Raw genomic sequence first — 27,286 nt, 5'->3', positions numbered from 1 at the left:
CCTCCCTCCTCACCACTAACTAAACCCACCAAGTGCGGACGGTGTGGGGCGTATTTATATGGTTGCGCACAGACACTCCTACATCTGAAACACAACCAATCACGAACGGGGATGAAAATCGAAACTAAAAGTTAAAATGCGGCCGTTGTTGGTAAATAACCCTGCCGCGTTTAACATAGAAAATAAACCAGTAAAAACAACAAAAACACGAACGCAAACGACAATGACGGCCGTAAATGTGCCAAAAAAACCCGACTGGCATCGACATCGGAAAACACGAAAACCAAAAACTCGACAGCTTCGTAAATTAGCGTATATAGGCCCTCATTCCGAGTTGATCGGTCGCAAGGCGAATTTAGCAGAGTTACACACGCTTAGTCTACGCCTACTGGGAGTGTATCTTAGCATCTTAAAAGTGCGAACGAAGTTTACGCAATATTGCGAACAAAAAAAACTTAGCAGTTTTAGAGTAGCTCCAGACTTACTCTGCCTGTGCGATCAGTTCAGTGCTTGTCGTTCCTGGTTTGACGTCACAAACACTCCCAGCGTTCGCCCAGACACTCCCCCGTTTCTCCGGCCACTCCTGCGTTTTTTCCGGAAACGGTAGCGTTTTCAGCCACACGCCCATAAAACGCCGTGTTTCCGCCCAGTAACACCCATTTCCTGTCAATCACACTACGTTCGCCGGTGCGAACAAAAAGCCGTGAGTAAAAATCCTTTCTTCATAGCAGAATTACTTAGCGCAGTCGCAGTGCGAACATTGCGCATGCGCTCTAAGCTGATTTTCACTGCGATGCGAAAAAAAAGAACGAGCGAACGACTCGGAATGAGGGCCATAGTTTCAAAAAGTTGCATGAAAATGCACCCGATAAAAATGAGTTTAAACACTACACAAACCGACTCAAACACGAATATTAGTAAATAAACCCCCAGAACTGAGTGTAGTGACCTGTACACCGCCACCTAGTGGACAGTTTCTATATTGCATTCTCCTATATTGTGATTACTGTTTTGTGCAAAACTGATTGATGACATTACCATTACAACTGTTTTCTAATGTGAATATATAGTCTCTTGAATAAGTTAACCCATTTAATCTAAAAAGGATTTAACTAAGTTGAACTTACAGCAGTGACCAGTTAATTGGCAGTTAAATAAATTTTAGTCACATCCAAACGTGTGGTGATTTTTGGAGGTTTCTTGGGGTTCTCCGTCCCTCTGCCAGAAGTTATAGGTGAGATCCAGGGGAAGCTGACACCGATGTTGCCGTGGAAACAGGTACGCCCACTCACACCTCACCACACCACCCTACCGTTTTATTACATGTGTAAATCTGGCTCTGGTACTAGTCAATGGCTCCTCAGACATTTACCTCACCGCATGTCACTGTCGTAGTCACACCCCATACTCATGCTTACCTACTTTCTGGCTGCAGCCAGGTCGATTCGGCAGGGGGTGTGGAATCGTCGTATGTGGGCAGTGCAGAGGCGTGAATCTGCACCCTGCTTTGCAATGCCCTGATTACCACCTCCTTTTGGTCTACGAGTGGTGGAATCGCAGGGTGTGCAAATGGATTTGTGTGTCAGTGTGTGGGCGGGGGAGCAGGTACCTGACATCTCTGGGAGACTTGCCTTCTCTACCGGGAGGCCGGGAGTGCAACACGATTTTTGGTAGCCCTCAGCCCATCCTGGCAGAGTAGGCAAGTGTGCCCCTACTTTCAGTGATGGTAATCTCTGCATTGCATAGTGAGGAGCGTGCCCATGATGATGCGATCCTGCAGCCATGCCACCTGCACAAGCATCCTCTTGCTGCGTCACACTGCCCCTTGTGAACATGCTACACTAGATTGTTGCTATTTGTGTTTTTACATGTTCCCACGTCTGGATGTCTTATCGTTACAATTTTATATACTGAGAAGATTGAATTTACGACACATGAAAAAGTTCTGTCACTACATGTTTCAGTTTTTACTTATGTTGTCATTTTTTGGTGCTGAGTGGGGGCTTCCATTTATTATGATTGCTCAACATTTGTCTATTCGTCTGAAACTGATTTACACTGTATGTGCCGAGGGGACGTAAAATATAAATAAAATACCTATTGCTTCTATATTAATTATTATTCTAGGTATTGATTTTCAAAGTGCCAGCAAAGAAAGCAGAACATGCAGTTTTTTTATAACAATGACATAATTTTAACGAGTCCGGTATGAATGACCGCCAGACGGGATGCCGGCAGTCAAAATACAAATACCAGCATCCCGATTTCTGAAATCCCGACAGGGGTAATTTTACTAATCTAACCCCTGTCCCCTACCATCTAAATCTCCCTTCCCAGGGCCAGTAACAGGTTGGGTCAAAGGGGACACCTGTACCGGGCCCCAAGGATCAGAAGGGCCCCAAGGACATGTCACGCAGTGCTGGCAGGGATGTGAGCCGTCTTGTCCAAAAAGGGCAGCGAGCTGTAGGCGGTGTGGGCACAGCCTCAGAGGGGCAGGAGCCTCTCACACACAGTGACTGTGCGGCGCGAATGTGTGCCCACTCTTCCAGGTCCAGCTCTGCTGACCAGGATCCTGTGCCCTGCACCGGCCTCTTCTGGTGGGGTGTAAGGGCTGCATGGTTCCTGCTGTGCGGTGTTCGGGTCTGGTTACTGGGTAGTGCACGGCAAATGAGTCTCTCCCCAGGGTAAGGGTGGATTGGTGAGGGGATATAGGGCTTAGGGGTGGGGTGGGGAAGCTGGGAATGCAGCATCGAATCACTGGGGAGAGACAGACTGTAGGGTGTAAGGGAGAAAGGAGAGATATACATATTTATATATGTGTATAAATATATATATTTATTAACACTTTCATATATAGCACAGCAAATTCCATTGCGCTTTAATATATATATATATATATATATATATATATATATATGTGAGAGGGTCCCGGAGGTATCACTGTACAGGGCCCCAAAATTTCTCTTGCTGGCCTTGTCCCTTCACCGAGCCTTAGTGCCTAACCCTAACCTCCCCCTGGTGGTGCCTAACCTAACCCCCCATTTCCCCCCCACCCCGTCCCGCAGCCTAAACCTAACCCTCCACCCTTAGTGCCTAAACCTAACTTTCCCCTGGTGGTGCCTAACCCTAAACCCCCCTGAGCGCAGCAAAACCCTAACCTCCCACCCCCGTAGCCTAACCTTAATTCCCCCCAGTTTCGGGTAAACTTAACCCCTGCCCCCTGAACTAATGCAAGCTCCGGTGGCTATACTTACAAGGGGATGGGTACAGGTGACTGGTGGTTGGAACACAGCCGGTCACCATACCGTTGCCGAGATCCCGGTGTTTAGGTTGCCATCGGGGGGGAAGGGGGCGAACGAAACAAAGCCACATGTGGGCTCGCTGCGCTCGCCACAGGTTCTATTCCCACTCTATTGGTGTCATGGACATAGTCCCTGTCAGTCGGCATGCTGACTGTCTGGCTTTTCAGCATCAGTATAGTGACCGTCGGTCTCCCGACTGTCGGTCACATAATCGCATGCCCTTACAACGGTTGGGATCCTGGCTGCCAGAGTTTCGGCATCGGTATCTTGACTCCGTCAGAATTCCAATGTTGGGATTTTGACGGGTATTGCGATTCTGACGTTAGTATTGCATCAGCCAGGATCCCGACAGCTGGGATATTAACCACATCCCATTTTAACATGTAGCCTACACCAACATGGTACAATAGGACATAAAACCTGCTACATAGAGCTTATGCTGGGTAAGCACTAGACGATATGTCGCCTGATCCCGCGGATCAGAGCAACATATCGAGTACATCGTCTAGTGTGTACGCATGATATGCGTGCTCATGCAGATCAGTAGCGACATCCCATATCATCCTTGCAGCAGGGCCAATGGGGGATGTTGCTAGTGATTATATGCTGCAGAATGCAGCATGTCACGTGGCTTCGCGATGTCAGACCCGGCATCAGCAAGTGTGTATGCTTTTACCACATGCCGGGTCCCATCGGCAGCGATGGCGGGCTGGGTACACATCATTCAGTGCAGCGGTGGCCAACCCACTGCTCTCGAGCCACATGTTGCTTCTTCTTTTTCCGCATGTGGCTCATAAGCTACCGCCTCCCGCTGCCCGACGGCAGTGCCCGTGAGTTAATCAGAGCTCGCGGACCGGCAGCCAATCAGGAGCCTTAGCTCTGATTAGCTCACAGACCGGCACCTAATTGGAGAGAGATAATGCCGCCAGAGACTGTGGGGCAGGAGAGGCGCTCTCCTCCCCTCACACACAGCAAAGCAGCAGCGCGGTGAGCAGCACTGGGGTGGGAGGGGGGTGCCCACTGTCGGGATATGTGTATCTGGCACTGGGGGTATATCTGGTACTGTGGGGACATGTGAATCTGGCACTGGGGGCATATCTGGCACTCTGGGGACATGTGTATCTGGCACTGGGGGTGTATCTGGCACTGTGGGGACATGTGTATCTGGCACTGTGGGGACATGTGTATCTGGCACTGGGGGCATATGTGTAACTGGCACTGTGGGGCATATATGTACCTGGCACTGTGGGGCATATATGTATCTGGCACTGTTGGGACATATGTGTATCTGGCATTGTGGGGCATATATGTATGTGGCACTGTGGGGACATGTGTATCTGGCACTGTGGAGCATATATGTATCTGGCACTGTGGGGCATATATGTATCTGGCACTGTGGGGACACATGTATCTGGCACTGTGGGGCATATATGTATCTGGCACTGTGGGGCATATGTGTACCTGGCACTGTGGGTCATATGTATATCTGACACTGTGAGGACATGTGTATCTGTCACTGGCGGCATATATGTATCTGGCACTGTGGGGGCATATATGTATCTGGCACGGTGGGGGCATATAGGTATCTGGCACTGTGGGGCATATAGGTATCTGGCACTGTGGGGACATATGTGTATCTGGCATTGTGGAGGCACCAATTTTTTTGGCATTTTTATATGCATGTGGCACTGTACAGAGGCATTAATTGTACGTGGCACTGTACAACATGACTAAAAACGGGGTTATGACACAAGGTCCTACAAACTTCATACCGAAAGGTGTGCGCACAAAAATGGGGTGGCTTTGTGAAAACTATGCCACACCACCATTTTGGTGCGCGCATAATAGAGGCTCTTACCCTTGACTACAGATCTTTTCTGGCTCTTTGCCTCTGACTGGTTGGCCACCCCTGGTGTAGTGTGTACCCAGCTTACAGTCTATAGATTGATTTACTAATGACACAAGTTAGATATAAGATCATTCAGCCCTGAAATTAAAGCAGTATAATTGATAAGTCCACATAAACTTCTCAGAATAGTGTTTGTTTATTGCTACTTGCATGCAATTTGTTAGTTTAAGGTGAAATTATTTGAGTATACTGTATGCTAATAATAATGAACATTGAATTTCAAGTTTTAGAGAGATAATATTATTAAGCTAATGTTGGTTTGTTAATATGTTCTCTGGAGTTGGTGCCTATGCGATGACTCACAACAGCCGAGTAGTGAAGTGGTTAAATAATAAAGCATCCTTATAAGTGTTCCAACTTTAGATGTACACACAGTGGGAGGGGATAAAAGACAAAACTGTGGCCAGAGGGGGCTGCTTATGCTTACACAGAAAACTTCCTGGAGCTGTCAGTATAATGCGGGTTGTGCTATACTAGCAGTAGCAAGCTGCGTAAGTGAGCACAACAGGACTCTTTTGTGATCATAGTACATGTATCAGCCTGAATTGCAAGCCAAGTGTTCTCTGCAGACATAAGACAAGGAAAGATATCAGGATGAGAAGGAACATGACCCTGCAATTGCTTAAGTGCTGCCTCATGCTGAATGTCTTCCATATATTGATGGGATCCCACCTGAAAGGAATTGACATCCCTGAAAAGAAGCACCACAAAGTTCAGCATGGACATTGCAGCTACACCTTTCTTCTCCCTGAAATAGATAACTGTAATCCACCTCCTGTTGATTACCAGGTATCCAACTCTCTGCAGAGGGATGAACCGACACAACCTGAGCACCACTGGCACAGCAAGAAGATACAAGAACTGGAGGGCATCATGGAGAACAATACACAATGGCTGCAGAAGGTAAGAGACAGATATACTTACTGCTACTAAGGGGGAAACTCATGCACTACAGTAAAGCGGGTTCACCGGGCAGGGTCACCTTGCTCATTTTAACTGGCATTCCATAGAGGTGTGAGCAGGGATGAGGTTTTCCCATAATAATCTGAATGTATGCAGTTGCACATTGCTTTAAAAAGACGTGAAGTCGCACATAGCAGTCAATCCCTTTCTAGTATCATCTATCTAGTACTTTCTATAAAATGATAGAATCTGATTGGTTGCTATAGGCAACTTCTATACCTCTCTGGTTTTAGAAAGTTTGAAACATCTCTCCTCCTCACTTCCAGTGGAAAATAGCACTTAATTTAATCTGTACCTAAATGTATAGAATGGAAAATGTACTAAAATAAAAGCAAATACAAATGATAGACTGTGTATCAGAGTGCACTACAGATGTCCGCATACACCTATCATGGTGCGCCAGGAAAAAGGCAACTTAGCTGCACCATGGTTCTTATTCTCTCAATTATTTTGTTCATTTGCATTGTTTTCCCACTGGGTGAAAGCAGGGCCGGATCAAGCCTTGGGGGTACCCGGGGCACATTAGACAGGGGGGCCCTGGTGAAGGGGGAGGGGGGGGGGCTGTATATAAGATTGTGCATACTTCCCAACATGACCCATTCCAGGAGGGACAAAATGCTCTTTACATGGACTTCCTCTTAATATATGATTGTAGTCACCTGTGTTGAACTATCTAATTGATGGTGGATGTGTTTCAACACAGGTGATTGCAATCATAAGTTACAGTAAGAAGGAAGTCCAGGTAGAGAGCATTTGTCCCTCCTAGAATAGGTCATGTTGGGCTGTATGGATTGTGTATATTAAATTTAGCCCAATGGTGTATATTAGATTTAAGCTAATACTGTAGTTTAATAATGCCTGGGTACTGTTTATAGCTCCACCTAATTGAAAGACAACTATTTTATAAAATGTTATTGTAGTGGAATAAAGACAACTTAAACAACCTTAAAATACACATAGAAAAATAAAATCTATAATTTATCTTGTCACATGCAAAAATAGCAGCAGACTATGTACTACTACTTACACACTGGGGCAGGACTCAGGAGGACTCTGTGTGTGTGTGTGTGTGTGTGTGTGTGTGTGTGTGTCTCTCGACCCTCATTAGATAACAAGTTATACAGGACTCAGACACCAAGGTGTGGAGAGAGCTGTGAGTGACACAGGGATCCCATGATGTGTTACTTACAGCTCTCTCCACCCTCCTATATCTCCACTGGTCGGGAAGCTCCATCGATAGTTCATGAAATCTGATACTCTTGTGTCTCTGCCTGCACTGCATACTTTTCTGCTGCTGCATAAGAGGGAAAGCTAGTGATGTCAGTGTGCTTTGGCCAGACAGAGGGGGGCCCGGGGTACAGCATGCACTGCATCCCCCCCTTAATCTGGCTATGGGTGAAAGCAATAGGTATTTGTAACCTGTACACCACTACTGGGTTTGTGTGTTATAGCTGGCAAGAGACCGGGGACCAATATCAATGAGCCCCTCACGTAGCATTGTGCCAATTGTACAATACAGGTCTGTAAGTGTGTGGATGAAGTGTGCAAAGATGCTGTAAATGTGAGAAACTCGTTATCACTGGATCGCCTTAAGACGCCAATTGTTTTGAGCAAACGGGAATTTTTAGATGCCCAAACAATTGTCACAATTCAACTGTGTTTGGGCGCCCATGCACATCGCACATGTTGCGCCCAAACAAACCGGGTTTGACCGTCTAAAACAGCTAAACCCGTCTAAACTCCCTTTTTTAGATGTACAAACTCCCATTTGGACGCCAAAATGCCCAGTTTCAACACGTTTTTTTTTTCTCACACCTCAGGAGGCTGCGAAAAACAATGTGCCCTTCGCGCTCACTGAGTGCCCAAATGGCAGAACAATTGAATTGCTGTCATTGGGCGCGGTCTAGTGGCGGTCGCGATAATAACATCTGAATCAGCGCCCTAGGGGTATATTTACTAAGGTCCCAAATTAATTTGAATCTATTCGAGGTCCATTTTTTTTTCTAAGTGTGATCTCAGGAATTTACTAAACACAAATCTCGGCAGTGTTGGGGCTATTCGTATTGAGATACACTGCTGACCACACAAATATGAATGAATAGACCATGGGTCAAACACTGCTGTTATTTAATAGAACGCGGTAATTTACTAAGAATTCGCATTCTCAATTACTGCCGATAATAGCCAAACACTGCCGGGAAAGCATAGAATTCATTTAAAAAAATGGAGCTTTCAAATAGAACTGCTTTTTGCTTGCGGTCTGCGGCTAACCGCAAAGTTAATTGGGGTCACCCACAAGAGTGACCCCAATTAACCTTGCAGTTAACCGCAGACCGCAAAGTTCCCATCATAGGCTAGAATGGAGCGCCGCTAAGCTCCATTCTAGCCGGTGCGCTCCTCCTGATTGGCTGTGCGCTCTTTGCCTGTCAATCAGGAGAGCGCCATGATGTGGCGCTCCCTGATTGGCTGGCGGGACCTCTAGTGACAGCAGGCACAGGGGGTCCCGGCATTCGGGGAAAGGGGTTCCATGTTCACACATGTTTATTCTTTAAACCAAGTTTTTTGCAGTTTGTGGACCCTGTGGATTCTATGAAGAGGACCAATCATCACTGGATAATAGGTGAGTATTTTTTATTACAGGTTTCCAATTGGATTCTACTTGACAAGGGGACCGATAGGCTCCATGGGACACTAGGTAAGTATGTGTGAGTGTGTAAGTGTGCATGTGTGTTAATTAAAGTTTTACTTCCATGGTGTGTGTGTTCTGTTTTTATTTGGGTATTTTATTTGTTGTGGAACTACAGGTACCAGCAGGCTCGTTATTTCCCTGCATGCTGGTACTTGTGGTTCTCCAAGTACCAGCAGGTGAGGGAGGCTTGCTGGGACTTATAGTTCCACAACAAAAAACACCTATTCTACTTTTTACATACTTATGGCTATCAGCCCGGCACCCACCGCCCAGGGGTGCTGGGGACAGCCTCGGGCTTCACCCCTGGCCCTTGGGTGCCTGGAAGGGGAGGACACCTTGATTTAAGGGATACCCACTCCTCCAGGGAACCTCAGCCAGGGATGACTAGTTGGGGGGGGGGGGGGGGTAATGCCACGGCCGTAGGGACCTACATAAGTGTGTCCCCTGGCTGTGGCATTATCTCTCTGGCTAGTGGAGCCCGGAGCTGGTTGTATAAATACGGGGGTACCCTATGCATTTTTCCCCCTGTATTTTAACAACCAGGACCAGCTCAAAGGCTGGTTATGCTTAGGAGGGGGGTGTCAGGAATCGACTTACTGTAGCTGCACCTGTCCGCCGGTGCAACCTCCGTCTGAGGCTCCCATGTCTCGCTGCCACTGGTCACCTTGTCGCTAAATGCCATTCTGGGCCTAAGGACACTCCTGTTGTCAGCAGGCATGCACGCACGCCGCATTCCCGCCAAACCACGGCAAGGGCGCCGCCATGACAGTCCCACGTCAGCTCTTCTGCATCAGCCATCCGCATCAGCCAATCCAGAGCCTGGCCGCACCTCCCATTCACTCCCAACCAATACCTGCAGACCGGGGGGGTATATCAGGAGCAGCAGGGTGAGTCAGTCCTTGCCTTGTACTTCGTGTCATTCCTCTGACCTGTGTCTCTGGCTCCGTTCTCCAGTTACTCTTTGTACCTGCACAGCCTTCCAGTCTGGTCCTGCACTGCCGTGGAACCACAAGCACCAGCAACCCGGGTACCTATGATCAGCTTCACACCTTATCCAGCTACAGTGTGCTCCAGTCCTCTGCAGTAGAGACTCTCCTCCAGGTGCATCTCGTTAACCTACACCTGTTCGTCAGCCTGCAAGCTGCCAGTGTTATTCCAACCTGCACTGAGGATTTTAACCACTTGTTCCTGTCTCCTGCAAACAGTTACCTGGCTCGCTATTCCCACCATCATCCCTGCTGTGCTCCATGATCCAGGAACCATCGGTTCCCATAACGATAAATCGGTCCCCTGATCGATTGTTGCTCACGTCACAGACTTTGCCATAGAATTTCAGCTTCCACGCTGTTCCACCCACAATTGCATATCTTCTGTTGTCATCAGTATTCCTGCTGCCATATTGTTTGAATCAATTGCTAAATAAACAACACAGCGCACATGCGCAGGAATCTTATCCAGCCTCCTCGTTTTCTCCATCCCATCTCCACTGACCCACTAGTGCCCTCTCCGGGAACACAAACTAGACAGAGCCTAACAGGGGGACTCCACACTATTTTTTTTTTTTTACTTTTGACACTTTCAATACTATACACAATGAAGCCCTGCACGGATCTCACTGATCCAGCTGGGCTTCATTGTGTTAAGTCCGGCAATGTTTTACTATTCTCTCCCGTAAAACACTGCCAGCAATACGAGTGACTTCGACATCGGTGAACTCGAATTGAAAAAACACGGTAGTTTAGTAAATTATCGTGTTTTTAAAAAAAGTTGCATGTGTACACTGCCGATGTCAGCCGAGATTGATCTCGGCTGAAATCGGCAAAAATACTAATCGTAGTAAATATACTCCCTTGAGGCTTCTGATTATGTGGCTGAATTAGAACACTTCTATATGTTCATATTTTAATTAATATTATGTCAACAGTTAAAGAATGAAATGAAATAAGTGCTATAATTGTTATTAATCAATAAAATGCATTTATTAATCAATAACATACACTGTTGTTCATGTAAAATTAATTGTGTGTACAGTAGGAATATCCATATACTCTCAGTTCCCCTTCTGACAACCCCTCCTTCCTTCACAAGGACCAATGGGTCTATTTACTAAGCCTTCTCCATCTACTTTATCTCCATCCAAGGCTTAGTATATAAACCCCCAAATAACTAGAGAAGGCATCACTGGAAAAAAAAATGGCTTGTACCCATACTTCATAGTTCATAAGCTCAGTGTTATGTGGCTCGATATCTATAGGGTGATGCAGATTATTGGTATTATATTGCTCCAAACAGAAGTGCACAGGAAAATGTATACATTTGCCCCAATACAAAGTTATATGCATGTGCAGTGCGAATACATGCCAAATGTTCTCCGCAACTGGCATGCGTTCAGCTGTGCATTAGCCCCAAAGTGAATAATGGTTGACAATCATGGTCAAAAGGTTGACAGGGTCAAAAATTTACAATGAAATGGTCGACACATGAAAAGGTTAACACACTTTTTTTGGGTGGGTTTGTGTCAAATTTTACCTTGCAGCACATGGAACTCTAAATAGTGTACCGCATCCCCTAGCATGCATGGCTCACTTCACTCACCATGTTTCGGACATTCCCGATCCCCGGTTATTCCCAATCGTAGTCCATGTGGATGGAAAAGTATTATTTTTTTTTTATTTAAAAAAATTCATATCGACCTTTTCCTTACGTCGGCCATTGTCATCTCGACATTTTGACAATGTTGACCATATACATGTCGACCATTTGGTGTCGACCTATTGACTGTTGACCTTTAAACTGTCGACCTATCATCCGGATACCATTGGAGTTGTGGTTTATGTGTATGTCTGTGCATTCTGCTAAATTAAAATGCAGTACTTTGAAAATTCCTGAGAAGACTTTTATCTGACTGACTTAAGTAAATGTAAGTTGCACTAGAACAGGCATGTCAGACTCAAAATCCCAACTGGGCCGAATAATCAAGGTCTAAGTTTGGTGTGGGCCGCAAGAAAAATAAAGTGTTATATGCAATTTTCAAAGGTTTTTTAGAAAAACCAACAATAAAGTATAATCAAAGAGATGTCAAGTATCGTGAAGAAAACATTTACTTTAATGCAGTGGTGCAAGTAGGAAAAATTTCTTAGTGGTACTGTGTGTGCACAACGAAGGTGCGCATGCCAAAAAAATTGGTGTGTGATACACATATGGGGGCCAGATACAAATATGCCCTCAGTAGTGCAGTGCCAGATACACATAGCCACCAATAGTGCCAGATACACATATGCCACCAGTAGTGCAGTGCCAGATACACATATGCCCCCAATAGTGCCAGATATACATATGCCCCCACTGTGCCAGATATACATACGCCCCCACACTGCCAGATATACATATGCCCCCACGGGTGGTCTTCTGTTTGCCGGCGGTCGGGCTCCCGGCGCTCAGTATACCGGCGCCGGGAGCCCGACAGCCGGAATACCGACAATTATTTTCCCTCGTGGGGGTCCACGACCCCCATAGAGGGAGAATAAAATAGTGTGGCGCGCGTAGCGCGCCACCGTGCCCGTAGCGTGGCGAGCGCAGCGAGCCCGCAAGGGGCTCATTTGCGCTCGCCAAGCTGTCGGTAAGCCGGCGGTCGGGCTCCCGGCGCCGGGATGCTGGTCGCCGGGAGCCCGACCGCCGGCCAGCCGTAGTGAACCCGCCCCCACACTGCCAGATATACATATGCCCCCACACTGCCAGATATACATATGCCCCCACTGTGCCAGATATACATATGCTCCCACAGTGGCAGATACACATATGCCCCCACAGTGGCAGATACACATATGCCCCCACAGTGGCAGATACACATATGCCCCCACAGTGGCAGATACACATATGCCCCAACAGTGGCAGATACACATATGCCCCCACAGTGGCAGATACACATATGCCCCCACAGTGGCAGATACACATATGCCCCAACAGTGGCAGATACACATATGCCCCCACAGTGCCAGATATACATATGCCCCCACAGTGCCAGATACACATATTACCACACTGTGCCAGATACACACATTACCACACTGTGCCAGATACACATATTACCACACTGTTCCAGATATACATATGCCCCCATAGTGCCAGATAACATATGCTCCCAATGTGCTCGCCACCGCTGCTGCTTGGGATCTACTGTCTGGCTGTGTGTGAGGACAGGAAAGCGCAGCGCGCGCCTCTTCTGCTCCTCAGTCTGGTCTCCGGCGGCGCGGGTATCTTAAATCAGGTGCCGGTTCGTAAGCCAATCAGAGCTCGCGGACCGGCAGGCAATCAGGGGGGTAGGGATCAGTATTAACCTAACGTGTCAGTCAAAACTGTCTAAAGCCTCAAAAGGAAGGACTAACAGAAGCTTCTTAGAGTGGCTTCTCCCTATTTATGCTATCTGCATAATAAACAGACTGCCTCCAAAGTCTATAAACTGTGTTGCAACATCAAAACAAAAGGAAAATGATAGTTGAATAAATTGACTCTCAATATATGGGACAGCAACGTAACCTTGATTGCTGTTAATGCCCTGTCTCTACTGTATGTCACATAACAATCAGGAGAGAATGACCCAAAACAACAGGGAATGGCACAGTGAACTTTCCTTAGACTGCAGAACCCTCAAAACTAACTAATTTTCTTTTTTTTTTAAAGAATATGTTTATTGAAGGGCAAAACAGAACATAGGGGGTCATTCCAACCCGATCACTCGCTGCAGTTTCTCGCAGCACAGCGATCAGGTCGGAACTGGCTGGTGACGTCATGCCAGCCGTCGTTGCCTAGCGATCGCCTCTGAGGCAGAGGCGGTCGCTGGGCGTGAGAGGGCTGGATGGCAGCGTTAAGCCGCCGTTTAGAGGGCGCGGTCCAGCCAATGCAGACATGGCCGGACCGTTGGGGGGCGGGCCGCAGCGACTGCATGACGTCACACGTAGCCGCTGCAGGCCGGGGAGCGACGAGTAGCTCCCGGCCAGCACGCTAAAGCTGCTCTGGTAGGGAGCTACTCTTGAAGTGCAAAGACATCGCCGCCGTGCGTTGCCTTTGCACTTCTGCGGGGGGGGGGGGGGAGGGGGCGGCACTGACATGCAGGGCGGGATAGCCCTGTGCTGGGCGTTCTCCCGCATGTCAGTGTGAATGATCGTAGCTGTGCTAAATTTAGCACAGCTATGATCAACTCGGAATGACCCCCATAGTCCAATAGAAAAACACAGAAGTTGGGAAATACATGTTAAGGCATTAAGTCTGAAACCTGCAGAGTTTGTTGAATAGTGGAGACAAAGGCTAAATCGGCCAACAGCATGTAAGATATGTCATTGCTAGACCCAATTTTCAGTTTTATCAACAAAAGAATTGTCTAGAAATATAAAGACAAACAGCATAAAACAATAGACTAGAGAAGAGGAAGGAAAGAGAAGAAAAAAGTAAATGGCGTGGCAAGAACCATAAAAAGAGAAAGGGAAAAAGGACAGAGACAGGGAACAATTGTGGAAAGAGAAGAAAAAAGTAAATGGCGTGGCAAGAACCATAAAAAGAGAAAGGGAAAAAAGGACAGAGACAGGGAACAATTGTGGAAAGAGAAGAAAAAAGGAGATTTATGGTAAGAACTTACCACTGTTAAATCTCTTTCTGCGAGGTACACTGGGTTCCACAGGGATAACATCGGGGTGTAGATTAGGATCTTGATCCGAGGCACCAACAGGCTAAAGCTTTGACTGTTACCAAGATGCTGAGCGCCGCATCCTCTATAACCCCGCCTCCGTGCACAGGAGCTCACTTTCATTAACCAGTCCAATGCAGTAGCAGGCAAAAGAGATGACAACCGTTAGTAGGCACGTACGCCACATTCTGACGACAGGAGAAAGTATCAGCGACTAATACCATATAAACCCAAAAAAGCTAAGTGTGTCAGGGTGGACGCCTATGTGGAACCCAGTGTACCTTGCAGAAAGAGATTTAACAACGGTAAGTTCTTACCATAAATCTCCTTTTCTGCAGCGGGGTACACTGGGTTCCACAGGGATAACATCGGGGATGTCCTAAAGCAGTACCTGTTGGGAGGGGACGCACTGTAGCGAGCATAAGAACCCGGCGTCCAAAGGAAGCATCCTGGGAGGCGGAAGTATCGAAGGCATAGAACCTTATGAACGTGTTCACTGAGGAACACGTAGCCGCCTTGCACAATTGTTCAAGAGTCGCACCACGGCGGGCTGCCCAAGAAGGTCCAACAGACCGAGTAGAATGGGCTTTGATGGTAGCAGGAGCTGGAAGGCCAGCCTGTACATAAGCATGTACAATCACCATTCTAATCCATCTGCCCAGGGTCTGCTTATTCGCAGGCCAGCCACGTTTGTGAAAACCAAAAAGGTCAAAGAGACAATCAGACTTCCGAATGGAAGCTGTCCTCTTCACATATATACGGAGAGCCCGTACCACGTCCAAAGACCGCTCTTTGGATGACAATTCAGGAGAGATAAAGTCCGGAACTACAATCTCCTGGTTAAGGTGGAAAGAAGACACCACCTTAGGTAGATAACCAAGGCCTATCCGAAGAACCACCCGGTCACGGTGAAAAATCAGAAAGGGAGACCGACAGGTTAAGGCACCCAAATTTGAAACCCGTCTAGCAGAGGCAATAGCCAGCAGAAATAAAACCTTAAGAGTAAGCCACTTAAGGTCTGCAGACTCAAGAGGTTCAAACAGAGACTCTTGCAAGGCCTCCAGAACCACCGACAAATCCCAAGGAGCCACAGGAGGGACATAGGGTGTTTTGCGGATTCAACCTCCCTGAGTGAATGTATGAACATCAGGCAGAGTAGCAATTTTTCTCTGAAACCAAACTGACAAGGCAGAAATATGAACCTTGAGGGAGGCCAGACGAAGGCCCAAGTCCAGGCCCTGTTGCAGGAAGGCCAAAATTTAGTCTGTACTAAACCTGCAAGCGTCATGATTGTTAGCTGCACACCAAGCAAAGTAAGAATTCCAGATCCTATGATAAATCCGAGCAGAAGCCGGTTTACGGGCCTTCAACATGGTTTGAATGACCGCCTCAGAAAATCTTTTGGCCTTCAGTACTGAAGCTTCAAGAGCCACGCCGTCAAAGCCAGCCAGTCCAAATCCTGGTATACACAAGGGCCCTGAACGAGGAGGTCTGGGTGTTGCGGAAGTAGAAGGGGACGCTCTATCGAGAGACCCTGCTGGTCTGAGAACCAATGCTGTCTGGGTCACGCTGGAGCGATGAGAAGTAGTATTCCTCCTTCTTGCTTGAACTTCCTAATCACCCTGAGCAGAAGTGACACCAGAGGGAACACGTATGGCAGCAGAAAGTTCCATGGAATTGCCAGTGCATCCACGAACGCTGCTTGAGGATCTTTTGTCCTTACTTCGAAGACCGGAACCTTGTGATTGTGTCGAGACGCCATCAGGTCTACGTCTGGTAGGCCCCACTTGTCCACTAGGAGTTAAAATACTTCTGGATGGAGGCTCCACTCTCCGGCGTGTATGTCCTGATGTCTGAGGAAGTCCGCTTCCCAGTTTAGGACGCCCGGAATGAACACTGCCAATATGGCTGGCAGATGGCATTCCACCCCATGAAGAATCTTTGACACTTCCCTCATTGCCATGAGTCTTCGAGTGCCGCCTTGATTTATGTACGCCACCGTGGTGGCGTTGTCCAATTGTACCTGAATAGGCCTGTTCTGTATCAGATGCTGGGCCAGGTTCAGAGCATTGAGCACCACCCGCAATTCCAGAATGTTTATTGGGAAGAGAGACTCCTCCTTGGTCCACCGACCCTGAAGGGAGTGTTGCTCCAACACCGCACCCCAACCCCTCAGACTGGCATCTGTCGTCAGAAGGACCCAGTTGGAGATCCAGAAGGGACGACCCCTGCTCAATTGTTGGTCCTGGAGCCACCAGTTCAGTGACTGACGAACCTCCGGAGACAACAAGATCATGTGAGACCTGATCCGGTGAGGCAGGCCGTCCCACTTGGCAAGAATCAATCTCTGCAGAGGGCGGGAATGAAATTGAGCATACTCCACCATGTCGAAAGCCGACACCATGAGGCCTAGTACTTCGCAGAGTGAATCGACACTCGTGGGCGAGAGAGGAAGCATTGAATTCTGTCCTGAAGGTTCAGGACCTTCTCCTGAGACAATAACAACCTTTGGTTGTGAGTGTCCAACAATGCCCACAGGTGTACCATGCTCTGAGCAGGGACGAGGGAAGATTTCTTCAGTTGATGAGCCAACCGTGGGCTGTCAGAAACTGGACCGTCAGATCCAGATGACAGAGGAGAATTTCTGGGGAATTCACCACGATCAGCAGGTCGTCCAGATACGGTAGATGGCAGCGTAAAGCCGTCATTACCGCCTTAACCTACGTGAAGACTCGCGGAGCCGTGGTCAAACCAAAAGGTAAAGCCCGAAATTGATAATGGAGGTTGCCAACAGCAAACCACAGGTACTGCTGATGCGACATGGCAATCGGAATATGGAAGTAAGCATCCTGCATGTCCAGGGAGACCATATAGTCCCCAGGCTCCAATGCCAGAACAATAGAGCGAAGAGTTTCCTTATGAAACTTGGAGACTCTTACAAATTTGTAAAAGGACTTGAGGTTGACAATGGGCTGGGAGGAGCCATTCGGTTTCGGGACTAGGAACAGCTGTGAATAGTACCCCTTACCTCTCTGAGCCAGAGGCACCTGTACTACCACTCCTGTGTCCAGGAGGGATTGTACCACCAAATGAAGAGTTTTTGCCTTCACCTGATCCTAAGGGATGTCCATCAGGCAAAATCGATGAGGGGATCGAATCTTGAAGGATATGGCGTATCCGTGAGTGACGACTTCCCGTACCCAGGCGTTGGAAGTGGTCTTCAACCATTCCTGGGTAAACCTTAGAAGTCATCCTCCCCCAGGGGGAGGCCCGTCCCGTCATGGAGTAGGCTTGTCTGATTTGGAAGCCCAGGCACGTTTAGATTTGGGCTTAGTGGTTTTACAGGAGGACACCATCTGCACTCACCCCACGGGTAGTACACAAGACCAATGCTGCTAGGTAAGAGGGGTCCAGGGGTCTACTGATTAGCAAGGCTTGCAGAGGTCTAAGCCGCCCAGCACACAGGCCAGCCACTGTCAGCAGGGGGGGTTGTAGATTCAAAGCTGCAGCCGCAGCTTACAGCCCAGTTGTGCCCTGCGCTGACATCGCTACACTACAGGGTGACCAGTAGCAAGCAGCTGGAGCCCCCACAGTGTACTGCGCTGTCGCCTCCCAGGCCACTATCGCCTCTCACCTGCAGTCGCGGTCCGCGGCCGCCGTGCGTTCTCCTGGGACCTGCAGGCTCTGGCGCTGGTCACACAGAGAAGCCTCCTCCCGGCGCGTACAGCCGCCCGCCCTCTAGTCCCTGCAGCAGGACAGAGCAGAGACCCGATGTGCGACCGCTGATATTCAGAGGTAGGGGTGAATACCCCGCAGCGGTCTTCTCCAGGGGGGTGATGCTAGGGGATAATCGAGGTCCCGGCTTGGCGTGGGTGGAATGGCCACAACCTGCAGTAGTGGGTAAACACACTCCCCGGCTCGGTGACTCAGGTCCACCAGTGCTAGGGAACAGTAGAAGGCCGGGAGATCCACGAGGAGACTAAAACAAGTCAGGGACAGGCTATAAGGCACACTATAGGGGAATAGTAGGCAGAGCTCATCCAAAGCACGTCCAGACAGCTTGCTTGGCAAAATAACATTCAGCTCAATCGTTCACTCCTTTGAAAGTGCACCAACAATATCCTGGCCGTGAGGGACTACCAGGAATAGCCTGGAGTTAGGGTAGATGGGATTATTCCCTTATAAGTGTATTTAGAGGCATGCATATAGTTATGATCCTGAGGCATATTTTCCGTGGGTAACTTATAGTTTAAAAACCACATGCACGTAGGACTCCTGTATTTTAATGACATTAAGCCTGTTCATAGTTAGAGGAGGAAGAAGATGTAGGTACATATAGTAACTGTTTCCTCTATTAAATTTATTTGATGCTTAATGAAGTGTCAAAATGTATAGAATGTTTTGTGGTATTGTTTCCATTTATGCATAAATAGTTCTGTAATTATCAAATGCAATTTTTTTGTTAATATAAATTCCTTGTAAATATGACTAATTAGCACATATACATATTGATGTAAAGTGGTTATTGCAGTTGCTCTACACTGAGCAGAGGTACTTTCTTATTAAACGAAGATAAGCTCATTTAAAGACATTTGCAATTATTCTTTACAACCAAGAGTAGACCTCCTTACCTCTCTGTCATCTCAAAAGGATTACAAAGAAGACCGCATGATCTAGGTCTGGTAAGGTTTGGCAGAATTTCACTGCGTTCTCTTACATCATTTAGTGGGGTGTTATATTATACTAGCCTGGGCCCCATATCAAAATTAGCAATTTTCACCTTCACAGCATTGATGAATACTGGATAGGATCCATCAGTATAGTAAGACTGGTCATCCACTGTGATTGCATTTGGCATGGTGTGGTAACCAGAGCTTGCAGTCTGTGAGGGAGTACCAGCAGTAAAAAGAGTAGTTAGTGCACAAATTGTGTAGCAAAGTCATTACAGCACTTGACATCAGGCACATCTGCAAGGGGGTAATGTTCCATTCCCAAAAATGCATACATAAGCAAGATGTTTTATACCAGGGGCCCAAAAGTGGTAATTTTTTTTGTAAAATAGTAAAAATACTTCAAATACATTTCAATCATGGGACTTCCGTGGAGGGGATACATACGATCTCCTGGCAGACGGGATGCCAGCTGTCAGTATCCTGCCAGCAGCATCCTGTCTGTCAGAATACTGGCGGCAAGACAGCGAGCCCCCTCGCAGGGTCGCTGCGCTGCCACGCTTCGGGCCCGGTGGAGGGCTTAGCTTACAGAGGGTTCTATTCCCACTTGGTTGGTGGTATGGACCCACCAACCAAGTGGGAAGTACGAGCACGTGTCGGGATGACAACTGTCGGCTTATTGGTGGGTGTCGGGATTCCGATGGGTGCCGGGATTCTCCAACAAAACACTGATGGCAAGAACAAGTTGTGGGACATAGCTGGTCAGGTATTCGGTCTACAGTTCTACACTAAAAAGGTCTACAGTCAATAGGTCGACCATGATGATCACTGATAACTTATTCTTTGGAAATTATGTGTGATCACCAGAAAACAACCGCGCCCTGCAGAAATTAGTATGAAGTATTAGAGATGGAAGATATTGTGTATATATACCATCATGGATCAATAAACTCAGGGGACACCCTTATTGGAAAGAGAAGAGTCCCCTCTTTCAAATGATGTGGTTCCGTAGTGGTTATTATTGTATCTGGTGATCTCCTGTGATCACCAGGCAATATAATCCTGCACCACAGAAATAATGGAAGACGTGGAGGATGTGGTGGTGCTTAATGTGAGCAATTTCCCTATATTGCATCCTTTAACTGCTGCATAGTGCATGACCTGTATTACTCTGCACCTGCTTTCTACCAGTTAATAAACCAATCCCTATTTAAGTTACCTGCCATGTGTATTAATCTCAGGGGCTGGCAACTTTCAGCCTGGGGACAGAGGCGTATCTAGGGTAGGGCGAGTGGGGCACGTGCCCTGGGTGCCTTGGCAGGCCCAGGAGAGGGGGGCGCCGCCGGCGGCCAGGGCATCATGCCGCACTCGACCCCATCACGCCGAAAGCCGAAATGTGAGGGGAGGAGAGCGCACCGTCTCTCCCTCCCCTCACCGCCGCTGAAAGCCCTAGCAGCGCTGCCAGCAGCGCTGCTGTGTCCGGCCTCCGGCGGCGTTAGCCAATCAGAGCTTGCGGACCGGCTCCTGATTGGCTGCCGGTCCACGAGCTCTGATTGGCTAGCGAACCGGCGCCACACAGCCGCCGGAGAGGAGCGGTGAGGGGAAGGAGAGGCGCTCTCCTCCCCTCACATAGAACAAGCGGAGCCGCCGCGCCGGTGACTCGGTAAGTGACCGGGGGGTGGGGGAGAGAGCACAGTGGGGCATGTAACTGGCACAGTGGGGCATGTAACTGGCTCAGTGGGGCATGTATCAGGCACAGTGTGGGGCATGTATCTGGCACAGTGAGGTATGTAACTGGCACAGTGGGGCATTGTATCTGGCACTGTGGGACAATGTAACTGGCACTGTGGGGCATGTATCTGGCACTGTGGGGCATTGTATCTGGCACTGTGGGGCAATGTAAGTGGCACTGTGGGGCATGTATCCGGCACTGTGGGGCATTGTATCTGGCACTGGGGGGCAATGCAATTGGCACTGTGGGGCATGTATCCGGCACTGTGGGGCAATGTAACTGGCACTGTGGGGCAATGTAACTGGCACTGTGGGGCATGTATCTGGCACTGTGGGGCATTGTATCTGGCACTGTGGGGCAATGTAACTGGCACTGTGGGGCGTATATCCGGCACTGTGGGGCATTGTATCTGGCACTGGGGGGCAATGTAACTGGCACTGTGGGGCATTGTATCTGGCACTGTGGGGCAATGTAACTGGCACTGTGGGGCATTGTATCTGGCACTGTGGGGCATTGTATCTGGCACTGTGGGGCATTGTATCTGGCACTGTGGGGCAATGTAACTGGCACTGTGGGCCATTTTCAGTGGCCACACCCCTTCTTTTTTCGCCGCACATGCCTTCGGCGCGCGCACATGCTTATTTTGCTATGTTTTTTTTTCTTTGGGGGGGGGGGGGGGGGGCGCCATTTTACATCTTGCCCTGGGCTCCAAAAACCCTAGTTACGCCTCTGCCTGGGGAGCAGATTCAAGCAAGCGGCCCAGCTTTTCACAGGGAAAGAACGCTGAAGGCACTTGCATGTCACCGAAGCGTCATAAACCTCCTGACTGTGGCTGAAATACAGAATTTTAATAGCCTGGCAACTGAGGGGATAACTTTTTAGTTTGGGAGGGATTGCATGATGACTGCAGATGGTTGTCGATTGGTGGATTTAAGGTAGGAGGAACCATAGGGAAACAAGTGAGAGGATGTTGTATTAACTTCATCCTCTTTGCCAAGAAGCTTTTGTGAGGTAAGGTGCCCACATTTTGTGTACACCATTTGCTAATCAATTGTTGTACTGTATATTAATTTCTTTCTTCTCTATTCCTTATATTTCTATTTCCTTTTACTTCTTCTTTTTCTTACTTTCCTTTCACTTCACTATCTTTGGTTAGGCTCTGCTATGTCGCGGCCCAGGCGTGCTGCGGGGGTCTCTGTACGGTATGCGGAGGCCTCCGGCATGCTGGCTCCACAGGAGGAGAACTCCAGGCCTCGTTCTCGGGGGCGCCAAGCGCAGCGGCTGCCCGTCGCGGGCAATGTGGGCTTCGCGGCTGCCGCAGTGTCTTGAGTTGACCGGATCAAAGGTCGCACTCCGTTTCGCGCTGTTGCGTGGGCACCCTCTGGTTCCCCTCTGGGGTCCGGGCGCGGGAGATGCAGTGAATCCGTGAGGCACCCGCAGCGTGCGGCACCTTGCGGTACTGCCGTCGGCCTCACTGCTCGCTCAGGTCCTGGCGGCGGGGAGGCTGGAGCGGTTGGCACCCGCGTGACAGGGTGGCATGATACGCGGGCTAGGGGTGCAGTTTCAGATACCGCCGCACCTGTAGTTAGTCGGCAGGCGGGGGCTCATGGTGGGGCTTCTACCGGGAGAGTTGCTCCTGGTGAAGCTGCGGCATTGCCCCCGGTTACCGCTAGGCGCAGGGTGAGTGGTGGCAGGAGCGGGTACCTGCCTGCTGATGGGAATCTAAGAGGTTATAGGCCTCAATGCAAGAGGATGGAGGGCTGTCAGGCGGTGCAGCCATTTTGCAGCAGTGGAGGCATTGGCGGAGGTGCTTGACTATTATGATGGGATGGCTGCTGATAGTGGTGGAAGTGCGACATTGGCGTCGGCACATAGCTCTTTTCAAGGTGGGCAGCCATCAGACCCGGTGCGATTGACCTGTCCGCCGGAGGGTTAACGTGCTGGTGGGCAGGACTGTCCTGAATCAAGGAGACTTTGTCATTCACCACACGTCAATCTCCTAGCTGTCAGCGTCCGGAGTCTTACCGGTACGCTGGGGCCGTGGGCCTGGCTCCTCTGGCGGTGTGCGGGCAGCGGCGGAGGTGGTCTGCTGCGCCGGGTCCGTGGGCAGCAGTGGCGGCGGTGAGGGGGTCCGCTCGTGGCGGCGGGTTGCCGCTACAGCGGGTCGCTCTTGCTGAGCCGTTGCTAGGAGACCAGAGGCAGTGAGCAATGTGGCTTTGCAGAAAGGTCTGCATTACTGGGCGCAGCCATGTTGGAGACCAAGTTTTAAGCATAGTTCCTGTTTCCTGTTTCTTCCAGCCAATCCAGGGGAAGCTCTCCCTATGAAAGGGGGCTGGTTTAGGGCAGGGACGCCAATGCTTCAAGTTACAACCCTGTTGTAGGTGCTTTAGCCTGTGCTCCCAGGATCCTTGTCGTATTCTGGTTACTCCTGCTCCTGCTTGGTCGGTTCCTTATTGCTGCTGCAGTCCTGCCGTTCCTAACCTGCTACTGCCTGTGGAAGCGCTCTTGGAAAACCCGGTCCAGTAAGACTCTTTGGGCACAGTCGGCCTCGGGTCTTCTGCCTCGTCTTTCAAGCCACACTCCACAGATCTACTTCATCAGCCACGTCTTTGTACCACCGACCACAACCTGCAGATTGTTATCTTCAGCCTCATCCTCCAAACCACAGTCCACAGTCCTTGTCTCCAGCCACGTCTTCAACTACCATCCACAGTTCCACAGTTCATCATCTACAGTCTCGTCTTTCATATCACAGTCCACAGTTCTTTACCTCCAGCCACGTCTTTTAACCACCATCCACAGTTCCGCAGTTCATTATTCGAACCTGCAGTTCTTTATCCGCAACTACGTTCTTTAACCACCGTGCTCCAGCCACAGTTCTCTACCTCAGCCCTGTACATAATAAATACTATTTATTGACTTTCAGCCCCGCCTACGTTCTTCATTGCTCCGTGTCCCATGCGAATGAACTATATCCAACCCCCTCATCTTGTTCACCCACAGCCATCTACCTCCTTGGGCAAGTCTCAGCTGCCGGATCCTCAAACTTTGTTAGACGTGGCAGTAAGCACTGGCCCAATGGATTCGACAGGTGATCAGGCCTCAGGAGGGGATTCAACTGCAGATATCTGGTTTCGCTTAAGTAAGCAGGTGGCCACACAATCTCAAATTGTGCAGTTCATGCAGAATATGTCCAAACGTCTCGACTCTCTCTGTGCTGCCATGACGGCCCCTCAAGTATCTACAGCTGCTCCCACATTAGCACCTCCGGTCCCGCTTCCTCCTGTACCAGTACCACTTCCACGGTTGCATTTGCCATCTCCCAGTAAGTTCGATGGGAATCCAAAACAATGCCGCGGGTTTCTTAACCAATGCGAAATCCAGTTCGAACTACAGTCGGCCAACTTCCCATCACCACGAACCAAAGTAGCTTATATAATATCTTTACTTACCGGGCAAGCGTTGGAATGGGCTTCACCCTTGTGGGAGAGGATGGATCCCATCCTGTCTAACTATTCAGAATTCGTGGCCACCTTTCGAAAAATCTTCGACGAACCGGGCAGGACTTCTGCCGCCTCATTGGAGATCCTGCGCCTGCGTCAGGGCACGCGTATGGACAGTCAGTACGTGATCCAGTTTCGTACTCTCTCCTCAGAACTGAACTGGAATGAGGAGGCTCTCATTGCAGCTTTCTGGAGTGGTCTCTCCGAAAAGATCAAAGATGACCTCGCAACTCAGGATGTACCTGATAAGTTGGATAAATTAATTTCTTTATGCAATAAATTAGACCTGAGGTACAGAGAACGCTGTATGGAGAGGTCGCGGTCAGATCGCCCTAAGCCTAGAGTTGTTCTTCCACCAACACCATCATCACCAACTGCGGAAGAACCCATGCAGATCAATCGCTCCTGCCTCTCCAACGAAGAACGCCAGAGACGGTGACAAGGGAACCTCTGCTTGTATTGTGGTGCATCTGATCACTTTGTCAAAACTTGCAATCTACGTCCAGGAAACGCCCGCTCCTAGCTTGTGCTGGAGAGGTCAAGCTAGGAGAATTCTCAGAATTACATACCAAGAAAGAGTCTGTCTTGTTAACCAATTGGAGCTCCCTTCTTCTCTTCTCATCCCTGCACTACTCGACTCCGAAGCAGCAGAAAGCTTCATTACATCAGCTCTGGTCAAATGATCTGGAATACAAACGGTTCCTTTGGATCGTACCATTTCTGTTACTGCGGTGGATGGAAGTTATATCCCTGAGGGTATTATATCCTTTAGTACTATCCCTCTCAAGATGAAGGTTGGAGTTCTTCATTCAGAAAAAATCTCTTTCCTTGTGATTCCTAAAGCCTCTCATGAACTGATCCTAGGGTTTCCATGGTTAATCAGGCACAATCCCCACATAGACTGGCAAACTATGGATGGTCTCTCTTGGGGACAAGACTGCTTCCAGAACTGTTTACCTTCAGTAAGACCTCTCTGTTCTTCCAGTCCTTCCAGCCTTCCTGTGGAATACCAAGCCTTTCAAGATGTTTTCAGTAAGCATGGGGCGGACACCTTGCCCCTGCATCGTACTTGGGATTGTCCCATTGAGCTAGTACCTGGTAAGACTCCTCCCCAAAGGTTGAATCTACCCTCTCTCACTTCCCGAGACACAGGCCATGTCGGAGTATATCCGGGAGAACTTGGATAAAGGGTTCATCAGGTCTTCCACATCTCCGGCCGGGGCGGGGTTTTTCTTCGTCAAAAAGAAGGATGGGGGTTTGCGGCCCTGTACTATAGAGGTCTCAATGACATAACAATTAAGAACAGATATCCGTTACCCCTGATTCCAGAACTGTTTGACCGTGTTAAAGGAGCTACTGTATTTACTAAGCTGGACTTAAGGGGGGCCTACAATCTTATATGTATTCGCCCAGGTGACGAATGGAAGACGACATTTAATACCCGCAATAACCATTACGAATACCTGGTAATGGCTTTTGGCCTATGTAACACCCCAGCCGTCTTTCAAGAGTTCGTTAACGAAATCTTCAGAGACCTCCTCTATGACTGCTTGGTAGTGTATCTGGATGACATCCTCATTTTTTCTAGGGATCTGAAGACCCATCGGGAACAAGTCAGAGAAGTGCTAACTCATTTATGAAGGATTCAATTATTCTGTAAATTAGAGAAGTGCACCTTCGAAGTACCCACGATTCCATTCCTCGGTTCCATTCTTTCAGGGCAAAGGTTACAGATGGATCCTGCTAAAGTCCAGGCGATTCAGGATTGGGCACTTCCAGCTACCCTTAAAGGAGTTCATCGTTACCTGGGTTTCACTAACTTCTACCGAAGATCCATTCAAAATTATTCTTTTGTCATAGCTCCCATAACCGCATTAACTAGGAAAGGAGCCGATCCTGCCAAGTGGTCTCCGGAGGCTTTGGAAGCCTTTTCGTTTTTAAAGGAGGCCTTCATGACCGCTCCAGTTCTTCGACAACCTGATCTCAGCCATCCGTTCTTGGTGGAGGTTGATGCCTCTACTGTAGGAGTAGGAGCAGTATTATCCCAGCTCTTGGAGGACAAGAAGGTCCATCCTTGTGCGTTCTTCTTCCGAAGATTTTCCCCCACTGAACAGAATTATGCTATTGGGGAACAGGAATTACTGGTGATTAAGTTGGCCTTTGAGGAGTGGAGGTATTTGTTGGAGGGAGCTCAGCATCCAATCTCGGTAACCACGGATCACAAGAACCTCCTGTATCTACAGTCAGCCCGATGTCTGAACCCACGCCAAGCAAGATGGGCTCTCTTCTTTACCCGTTTTAACTTTAAACTTAGCTACCGACCAGGTTCCCTCAACAAAAAGGCAGATACATTATCTCGCTCCCTAAGTTCTGAAGAACCCTCTGACCGTTCAAAAGAGCAATTCATCCTGGAATCCACCTCTTTTTCAGCAACTAATACCTCTCCACTTCCTCCTCCAGGAAAGATCTTCGTTGCACCAAATCTTTGCAAAAAACTTCTTACATGGGCTCACTCCTCCTCCTTCATGGGCCATGCAGGCGGTCATAAAACACTCAAATTCATTCAGCGCTCCTACTGGTGGCCTCATCTCAGAACTGATGTTCAGGAATTCGTGGCTGCCTGTCCAAAATGTGCCCAGCATAAGAGTCCCAAAGGTCCTCCAGCCGGGTTACTCCATCCGTTACCTGTGCCACTAAGACCATGGATGCATATTTCTATGGACTTTATTACTGATTTACCTACGTCTGTTGGACGGAACACCGTATGGGTCATAGTTGACCGATTCTCTAAAATGGCACACTACGTTCCTCTGGCTAATTTTCCATCAGCATCCCAGT

General features: G+C 48.7%; 1 protein-coding gene across 1 annotated transcript in view; it reads left to right on the top strand.

Annotated features, from left to right (window-relative positions):
• Window positions 1-5,712: 5,712 nt before the first annotated feature.
• Window positions 5,713-27,286, top strand: part of LOC135036093 (angiopoietin-2-like) — a 112,119-nt gene continuing 90,545 nt past the window's right edge. The window contains exon 1 of the mRNA XM_063954408.1: window positions 5,713-6,114. Within this exon, the coding sequence (XP_063810478.1) occupies window positions 5,806-6,114 (309 nt within the window). The 5' untranslated portion in view covers window positions 5,713-5,805. The remainder of the gene's footprint in view (window positions 6,115-27,286) is intronic.

Source organism: Pseudophryne corroboree, chromosome 2, assembly GCF_028390025.1.
Source record: "Pseudophryne corroboree isolate aPseCor3 chromosome 2, aPseCor3.hap2, whole genome shotgun sequence".
NCBI classification, from domain to species: Eukaryota; Metazoa; Chordata; class Amphibia; order Anura; family Myobatrachidae; genus Pseudophryne; species Pseudophryne corroboree.
The sequence above is the reverse complement of the archived record's forward strand: the minus strand, read 5'-3'. Positions and strand labels throughout refer to the sequence as shown.